Source organism: Hesperophylax consimilis, chromosome 10 (genome assembly GCF_061612785.1).
Source record: "Hesperophylax consimilis isolate HC1 chromosome 10, BYU_Hcon_1.0, whole genome shotgun sequence".
NCBI lineage: Eukaryota > Metazoa > Arthropoda > Insecta > Trichoptera > Limnephilidae > Hesperophylax > Hesperophylax consimilis.
The window spans coordinates 11,332,081-11,341,981 of NC_142845.1; the positions used below are offsets into that span (position 1 = coordinate 11,332,081).

The following is a 9,901-nucleotide window of genomic DNA, read 5'->3' on the forward strand; positions in this document are numbered from 1 at the left end:
TCTCTGGTGTAATTTCACTGGCAATACTGTTTTATGTCAGATTCATAGAAAAATCAAGAAAACGAAAACTCGAAATTTGTCACATTCTGAAAAATGGCTGCGAATATTGGACGGGGCATCCGTCATATCTCTAGTTCTTCTACTTTGAGGGCTGGCCATGCTGCGACCGCTGGAGGCGGCGGAGGTTAGTTGATTTTGCCTCCAAAATTCAGACACATTTGGTTTTTACACATTTTTGAAAATTACATAACACCTATCTTGACATTGATTTTTAGGTGGCGCAGCACTATGGAAGAAGATGTTTTTCTTCGTTGGAATTCCTGCCATTGGATTAGGAATGGTCAACGCTTACTTGGGTCACGTTGCTGACCACGGAAAGCCAAGACCAGAATTCATCCCCTATGAATATTTGCGCATCCGCACCAAGGTGAACATTTTCATACATTATCTTGTGTGTTCGCAATGTAAGTCTACTTATAGGTTTTTATGGAACAAAATACAACTACTAAATGACGGTGGTACATCTGCCACAAGTGCTTTAAAGTAAGATATAATATTGACATGACTTATATTTATCTAAGTAGCACACTGTTTGCCATAGGCGTAGGTTAAGTGGTTGCTTACTTCATCTATTATTTTGACATGACCTGCCTCAAGGATCATGCCACAATTTTGTGGGAAATCCTCAACTACTTCCATCTACTTTTACGTTATAATATATATTATAACTTATTTAGTTCGGAATCGATCGTTGCATATGTCGCAACACTGCATAAGTTATTCCGGTAAATATACAGAAAATAGGGACACGCTCATTTTATTTTAAAACACCTTTTATCAGTTAAGGTAATAATGAGAAGTAAGTATTTCAGTTTCTGGAAATGGAAAGTAATGTATTTTAGTAGTTATTTTGTTAAAAAAAGAAAAATTTGACATCTTTTCTTCACTCCATGTTTTGACGTAGTATTATGAAATACGTAATAGTGAAAGTCGGAGCAGAAAAAAGAAAATTATTGTTTGTCTTCAGATAGGCTCCATTCATAAAATCAAAAGTGGAATCTAAAGTTTTATTAGCGCAATTCTGATTTTCTTCTTCATACATTTTTCAAAGAATAAAGGTCAAAATCGCATCACACATATATATACACTAACAAGAATAAATCTTGCGTGCTCTCCAAAGACCCATCGGCATTCGACTGATAAGTTTTATTTATTTCTCAATTAAAAACCCAAACTAAAAATCTATTTTAGTATCATGGGTCCATATTTTGGGTTAAATAAGAGAAGGAAAAAACTAACCTTTTTTTTATTTATTTATTAAGTTAAAAGAAATTTACATTTCACTTTCTTAACTTAAATATATAACATTAAATAAATAGTATTCTAATATTGTTCTAATAACTTAAGATTAAAAAGTTTTTTTTTAAATACATTTATACTCTCCGTTTTAAGTTTATCTGGAAGGAGATTGAGATTACCTTAAATCTTTCACATCAATAACAATGGCAACCAAGTGAACAATTGATTTTAATATTAACGAAATTAAATTAAATACTTTATTTAACATTTCGGGAAACTGAAATACCTCTCATTTTTATCTAACTCTTACAATGAGTTTTTTTTTTTAAAATGTATTGAGCATATCCCTATTTTCTGTATATTTATCATTATATGATTGCAGATAACAGTCCTATATCTGTTAACATAAAATGTAATTTTTTAGATGTATGGAATTGGTCCCAAAATTTAACAGTAACTTAGTTTTGTTTGATCACTTTTCATGACTTTATATCAATTTTTAAAGGTGTGTTGAGTTGTCTGGTTACCAATAGTATCCCCCACGAAAAGTCAATCTCTTTGAATGCATGAAATCGCTGCTGGTTGTTGTCTCTTGGAAACGGTCCCATATGACTTGCACAGAAATGGATTTGAATTGACAATTTACTTTGATCACAATCAATAATCATGCTTGAAAATCTTTTTCTATTTATTTTTTAACTGATTTTGTGAAATTGTTTGACTGTCCATACTGCTAACGCGATCTGCTAAAATAATTTATAAAAAGTGGTTTAATTAGTTTAAAATTGGTAAGCATTTTCCCATCAATTTTGTCAGGCAGTGTAAGATAGCTTGCAGGTTGGCTGGCTCGTAAAAAATACAGATCTAAAAACCTATCTGTACTGTAGATATTGTTGATAATTTTAAAAATTTATTTATTCATTAGTTCCTCTTTTGACTGCTGCTATAACCCCTTGTGTAAACTTGCATATTCATTAAACATGGCACATTTATATTTTATTGAATATTAGCTGAAGTCTCCAGCGTTGCCCGGGCCTTACACATAATTTTTCGAAATGTAATGTAGATGGTAACCTTCTTCTTGTTTTGAAGGTCGAGTGTGTAAAATTTCACTAGTATCTATCTGAATCAAACTGTAATACTTCTTGACACCTTCTTTATTGATTGAGTGTAGCAAAATCCTTTTTTGACTCAAATCACTTTGCATTTTGTCTGTCTGTAAATTTGTTTGTATGTTCTGTGTCCAGTCAATCCTGTGAAGATGGTAGCCTTGTTTGATAGTACCTTTTTATTCCGCTAGAGCGCATGAGCGTTGCAGCTGTTGTTGGCTGTCAAGTCAGAGTAATCAACATTATGTGAAGTCTACTGTTTACGGAACTACTAGTATAAATCGATGTATTACGATTCAATGTTATAGCTAATTGATTTATGATCAAACCTGAGGATTTTCTGAGTGACAGAATTAAACTGAATTCCTTCCATCTAATTTCAATACCACTGATTTTGTGACCCAATCTTTACTTATCTGTTTTGGCATTTTATCTTATCTCAAAAAACCAATATGTACGATAATGGTTCAAACCTATAACATTGTTGCTTTCTACTCTTTCCAAACAAACATATAACATTGTTGCTTTCTAGTATTTCCAAACAAACATATAACATTATTGCTTTCTATTCTTTCCAAACAAACATAAAACATTGTTGCTTTCTAGTCTTTCCAAACAAACATATAACATTGTTGCTTCCTATTTTTTCCAGCGCTTCCCGTGGGGAGATGGCAACCACTCCCTGTTCCACAACCCCAAGGTCAACCCTCTTCCTGATGGTTATGAAGAAGAAGAAGAAACTCACCACTAAACACCTCCAGCAACTTGTATTTTCAATCTTCGGTTTAGACACTGAACTGTAGTCTAATGAATTTCTTCAATTGCTGTTCTTAAATTTTTTTGTAATATAGAACCAATAAAATAATAATGTTTCAATTACTCATTTTTTATTTACCTAAAATACATTAATAGAACATCTTTTATTCCAGTAGTAAGTTCTTGGTATTTGTAGTGAAACAGATATACAGAAAATAAACATTGAAACATCAAGCAACACTGATTTATGAAATTATATTTTATGTATCATCAATAACATGTGCTAACTCAGCAGGGCGTATTTCACCATCCTCTCGATAAGTCGTCAAAAGCACTATCCATAGGATAACATATTCGAATTAAGATTCATTTATTTATTTATTAAATCTGAGTTTACTATTCGGCACTTGAACCTATGAATAGTGGCTATATACAGGTTGTCCAGGGGTAGAGTGCAGACACATCGGGAGATGATTCTACATGACGGTAGAAGTAAAAAAATAAATAACTTTTTTTTCGAAATTCCATTTTTTTTTTCCCATACAAAAATATTTATTTAAGCTAGTGCACTTTACCCCCAGACACATATAGACACCGTATATCGGATAAATTAGCTGAGTTTTCTACCTCCTTCGAGTATTTATTATAAAGGTAGTTATCGAGAGGATGTTGAAATATGAAGTAATTTTTTAATACGCAATAAATCGTTATAAATTCATATTTGAGACAGTTTTGCGATGGTTTAATCATTGCACTTCTTTTGATGTCCAAATAGATTTGATCATTGTACACCTTATGATTAGGGGTACGTAAATTTCGTTTTTACGAAATAGATGCGATAAAAGCGAAATCTGCATTTTATTTGCGATAAAAGCGAAATTTGAAAATTAAATACTTTCGCACCTTTTTACGTTACGTGCTTTCAAATGTTGATCAGACGCGCTAACAATTATTACAACTGTTCAAAACAGACAGAGACGGCTATTTTATGAACCGAAAATTCTATCGATCACAGCATGATGTTGAAGACATGCTCAAAAGAGCTTGGATAAATTGTTGGTACACATGGGGGGGCCGAATCCAACAAATGAAGATTATTTTGTCCATCGGAAGCAGCAAATGTGCCCTCTTCTTCTGTCAATTCCATAGTGGAAAGCTTCGCAAAAATTCCGTTTTTCAAAAGTGTACCACAAGAAGAACTAATTGACGGGTACTCACATTTTCACAGACAATTACTTCGATTGGTCGGCCAAGAAGCTCCTGTGGATGTAATGCAAGTTTTAGTTACATCAAAATCTTGCTACCCTGGATTTGCAAAAGCAGCTATTCAATGTCTCAATTGCCCTGTCAATAGTGTTGATGCCGAGAGGTACTTTAGTATCTACAACATTGTCGTTACTGATCGCAGGCAAACAATGAAAGATGAAAATGTAGAAATTACAGCAATGCTAGCCTTTAATTGAGTTTTCAACACTGTATTTTTTTTTGCGAAATAAATGCGAAATTTTCTATTTTGGGTTTTTTTAAATGCGAAATCACGATTTTTTATTTGCGAAATTTACGTACCCCTACTTATGATGTTCAAACATATTTGACCATCGCACATTTTTGAGACGTCCAAGTAGATTGGGTTCCATGACAGATTAGGTTAGGTTTATAGAATAGTTTGTTTTTTCACATTTAATTTTTTTTCCATTTGTTACTGTTCCCAGGGGGCCTACTCTGTATCTTTCGGGTTAACAAACCAGTAAGTTCGGGGTTTAACCTTTCCTTGCCGGTGCTGTCAACTGAGTGAACAACGTCTCTAATAATATATCTCTCTATATACTAAACACATAGTTCAAATTTTAGGTATTCCTCCCCCAATACATTTATGTATTACACAATACATAAATATTTACCAAGTGTATAGCACCAGACGACGAGGAATTTTTGAATACCGTAAGGGAAGGGTTAATACGGGTTTGTTACGTGGCTAAACCGGCAGCAGGAAAGTTTCGAAAGATACAGAGTAGGCCTCCTGATTTGTCCGGTTACCATAAATTTAATCATTGCACACTTGACACATTGACATCCAAACAGATTTATTTCCCATTCCACATCTTTGTGGCCTCCAAAAAGATTTGAGCATTAAACATCTTTGTGACATACAAATCAACATGACCAATTAAAATCTCGGTGACATCATAATCACAGTTTGAAAAGAAGACACTAGTTTATCCATACTTTAAAACGAACATTAATTATTATAACATGGCAATTCGGTTTGACATTTTAGCCTAGTGCCTAGATTATGGTTAAATTAATTTTGAATAACAGCATTCAACATGCGTGTTTCAGCTTCAGTAGTCTTTCTTTATTATATTCTTAATAATTCTTTGTAAATTTTAAAAATATATAGGTAGGTACTCTTATTCTAAAAATATATCATTTTCTTTATCTTAGGAACTAAGCCTAATCCAGTCCGAAAACGTCGCCCCCCTTTCTATAATCCGCATTTGCATAGATAGCTGTTTCGTTTCTGAACAGGGCACAGATGATGGAACCTCTGTCCCTGTATCGGGTAGTTTTGTGCCCGAGCCTCTGAAGACCCTCAACCTCTTGCTGTAAATAAAAAACAGGATTAGATTCTACTTATCTATATAAATAAAAATGTAAATGTTCATTTGTTCAAAAATCTTAAATCTTCGTTTCTTCACCGATTGCTTTGAAATTTTGACACAATGTTGCATTTGAATATGCGTGTGTTATTATATATATATATATAACATGTGACAGGTAAAAACATGCTTTTTTTTTTAAACAGCGACATCTGTTGGACGTAAAAGCAACACGCACCATTGTTTCTCTATCTGCACAGACAGACCGTGAGTGGTTTATTTATGGAAAGACCGATGCACACCAACGCGTGGTGGGGTACAGCTAGTTTTTAAAATATATATTATCACCAACGGAGTTCTTATTTTCATACCTTAAGATTTCCATATTCGTACTGTATTTCCATTGGGTGCAGTTGATGGTGGATTCTTGGTGCGTCAACAGCTTCTTTTATGGATTGTTTGAACCACAAGTTGCGCATAATTACCTGCGTCAAAAGAAATGTTCATTGTGTTGAAAACAAACTAGATAGGTACCTATGTATAGCTCCTTATACATAATTATTTACTGCAGTGGTCAGCCTGATGGTTGAAACTTTAGGCTTGGTTAACATTTTGGTTGCAGGATTATTCAAGAACAACCTGATTCAGTAAAAGGTTAGTGTCAGGCTTCCCACATAGTAATCTAATAATAAAGTTGTGGATTCCAATACGAAATTATCAGAGATGTGCTTTATTTCAAATAAATCCATTTCAAATGGAAATGCAATATGCAAAATGGGTATTTTCCATTTCGCATTTTAAATGCTTTTCTAAAAACCATTTTGCATTTTGCATTTTAAATGCTTTTCTCAATGCATTTTCCATTTTAAATGCTTTTTTGCAACATACTTCCTACTATCTCGGACACTCATCTTTTTTTCATAAGCCCCAAATATCAGTCGGTCCTCAACCTCGCTATGAGAGATAATTTACATTTGTCAAGTTGCTCCCTGGTAGAAGCCCTGGCAATTGAGTGATACCATTACAAAAAATACTGATTCAAATACTGAACATGGGGCCATGACGCTATTAAATGTTAGATAGCAGTTTCTATGTTTTTTATATTTTTTTGTGGTTTCATAATCAGTAGTCGTGGTGTTTTTGGATATAGATATATTTGTTTTACTTTTAAATATGTTTGTTTTACATTGATGTCCATTATTAAATGACAAAATTGTTTAAAAATTCTATAATTATTTTAATTGTTTGACCTGAGAAACCATTTTGCATTTTCAATGCATTTTGAAAATAGGTATTTTACATTTGAAATGCTTTTCTAAAAACCATTTTGCATTTTGCATTTTCAAATGGAAAAGTTTTGACCCATTTCCATTTTGCATTTCAAATGGTTTTGGGTACCCATTTAGCACATCTCTGGAAATTATGTATCAGGGCTCTCTCAAAGCGTGGACAATATTAAACCTGCGTTCCTGATGTTTATAGAATAACGGTTGTACCAAAACCACCTATATCATAGGTGATAGGTGATGTACTGGATTTTTTATGACATTCATTTTCTAAGAAATTGAGTGAAAAGTTAATGCACGAAATCAATTCCAATTGTGTTGTAGATTCACTAGTTTCCCGCTTGTACTGCGAGTTAGTTATGTAGCACTAAGTCCACGTTTTATTCGCACACATGCGGTTCAATTATTCGCACGCATACAGCCAACCTTCAATCTGGAAAGCGGATATGGGCACCGCCGTCCCGGGAAACATTTATTGGATAACCAACACCTGTGCCATAGGTGACCCCAAGTGGTTCGCTATGTTTAGTGACTTAGCAGGGTGCCGGGGTTTATGGGGTGAGGTTTGTCTAGGTCTTGGCGGCAGATGCGCCTACCCACCTGCTGCGTAATAGGCCTGATCGGGAGACCCTGTTTGAGTGAGACCCTTTGACCTCTCCAAAAGGACTCTTATCGTCCCATCACCTTGCATCGCAGTGGGAGAAATAGATTCATATTTCCGTCACTCTTGGACACACTAACCCCCAGATTCCTATCCACCCCTCATACCTGTTTTCGTTCCAGAAATTCCTCTCCTTTCCTCCATACATCATCCCCAAATATGATATAGGCATTATTTACTTTAGGGCCGTCTGAGTGGAGCTAAAGTAAAAAAAAAAAAATACGCAGCCAGCCATATGCGGAAGCAATTGCAGCAGTCTGCGCCGGGGGCCGAATTGATAAGGCACTGAAAATACCCAACAGCCCTAACACATCGCCCTTAAGATTATTTTTCATAAAAATGGCGATACACAAAAACACAAGTCTTCTGAATATTATTGATTACAGTGACCACCTAGGAGTCTACTGGTTTTGGCAAGGGGTGCTAAAATTTTACTTGTGCCAGGCGCCGTTTGGCTAAGGGCCGGCCCTGCTCACATATTATATGCCCGTAGCGACAAAGAGGTTAAGGACACTGCTTTAGTTAATATTGACCGATTTAAACCACAAAGAACACAAACGAAGAGTGTCCGTCAATCAGCTCCCGGGGAGCGCATCAAGGCAGTATGACAAAATGCCGAATGCTATTGAATGACTGATGAATTTCTGCATACTTATTATTCAATTCTCCAAGTGAAGAAAAATGGATGTACATTTTTGTTTTTGTGTGACACCTCACAATAGCTCCCCTGTTTAGTGTAAAGACAGGGAAACTATATATTACCCGGTTGAACAGCGTAGTGAAGCGGGTTAAGGAAGTGGCTGAAGAAAGAGATTTATTAAAGCGGGTCTTGAGAAGGCCCAGACTATATGATGGAGAACATGAAGAATATCAACTGTGCCGGCCCTCGCATCTGCACGCACTCGAGCCGGTCTGAGATACTTACTCCAAGCATTTTAGTGGGTTCAATTGAATAAGTATACAATACATTATATGTTGGGGACTATTGGCGGACCATTATTGCGTATATTTACCAGAGCCACAGCTGTAGTAATCTTTGTGCCTCCTGAAGCACCAATCACCATCCTCACATCTCCAGCTTCATCAGCGATAATACTAGGGCTCATTGAGGACATTGCTCTCTTGCGCGGCTGAATAAAGTTTGTCGATGATGCAGGAACTCCGAATTGATTTAAGAAACCAGGCGAGGAGAAGTCATCCATGATGTTGTTCATTATGATGCCTGTCTTCTTCGTTACCACCTCAGAACCAAAGCTAGAAAGAAGCAAAAGAAGTAAACTATTTATTTCAAACATTCTTTAGATAAAAATTTTAACCATACAATGCTACTTTTGAACAATTTTATAACTTATTTTAGTTCAAAGTAATTCTTACTAAATTAAATAATATTTGACTGCTATTGGGGTCTTATTTGGGGTTCACTGTCAAGCAACAAGATCAATGAGGAACCAAAACACCAAGGAAACTTACTTATTGTATTTAATATTTAGGTTTAAACTTACTAGTGATTAATCGTACTGGTTACTGATACAGCATCCCCATTTGGTGCCAGAACCGATATGTGGGCTGTACCGTGGTCTGACTGAGTATAGAAATCCGCCCCATAATGTGTAGCATCGTTGTATGTTGTGCTATCGTTAATAGATAATCTTATTTTTTCAGCATATTCCGGAGATGTAAGGTTTTGAAGAAGCTGAAAACAGTAAAAGGTTATAATGTTTTTGGATATTATTGAATAAAAGAAGAGAAATTACATACACAATACTTAGGTAACCTTGTATTTATACAAACTCTCCACCGATCGAAAAAATTGAAAATTTATTTGATAACTTTTGCAGCCTACAGCATGAGATTCAGAAGCGTGAAAAATGTTTTTTACCTGCTCCAAATTTACGAAATCGCTGTCACCAAGACGCGTGCGAATGGCAAAAGCATATTTGAAGGCCTCTGTAATACGATGGTATGTGGTAACCGTATTGTTGAGTCCATTAATACTGTTCTGGTTAAAATGATAGCCATTTAATATTTGCAAAATGAAACCAAGCAAAGCCCCACCTCCTGGAGGACGAATTGAATAAAAGGTTCCCTCATTTGGCAAGGTAACTTTTATGGGTTCTTGCCATTGTGCCCTTGAAAAGAAAAAAAAGATCGTTAAGCAAGCACTAAAATGAAAACATATAATTTACAAGT

General features: G+C 35.2%; 2 protein-coding genes across 6 annotated transcripts in view; one reads left to right on the forward strand and one right to left on the reverse strand.

Moving 5' to 3' along the window:
- The first annotated feature begins 32 nt into the window (after positions 1-32).
- LOC149420285 (cytochrome c oxidase subunit 6A1, mitochondrial-like) lies at positions 33-3,284 on the forward strand. The gene is made up of 3 exons (XM_089636581.1): positions 33-184; positions 276-427; positions 3,061-3,284. The coding sequence occupies exons 1-3, from the start codon at positions 94-96 to the stop codon at positions 3,157-3,159; spliced, it is 342 nt and encodes a 113-aa protein (XP_089492707.1). The 5' UTR covers positions 33-93; the 3' UTR covers positions 3,160-3,284.
- A 119-nt stretch (positions 3,285-3,403) lies between these two features.
- Positions 3,404-9,901, reverse strand: part of LOC149420286 (scoloptoxin SSD14-like) — a 101,853-nt gene continuing 95,355 nt past the window's right edge. For all 5 annotated transcript variants that reach the window (XM_089636578.1, XM_089636579.1, XM_089636577.1 and 2 more), the window contains 5 exons: positions 9,591-9,840; positions 9,214-9,404; positions 8,725-8,965; positions 6,136-6,249; positions 3,404-5,768 (listed from right to left, as the gene is read on the reverse strand). In XM_089636578.1, coding sequence (XP_089492704.1) covers positions 5,619-5,768; positions 6,136-6,249; positions 8,725-8,965; positions 9,214-9,404; positions 9,591-9,840 — 946 coding nt within the window. In that variant the 3' untranslated portion in view covers positions 3,404-5,618. The remainder of the gene's footprint in view (positions 5,769-6,135; positions 6,250-8,724; positions 8,966-9,213; positions 9,405-9,590; positions 9,841-9,901) is intronic.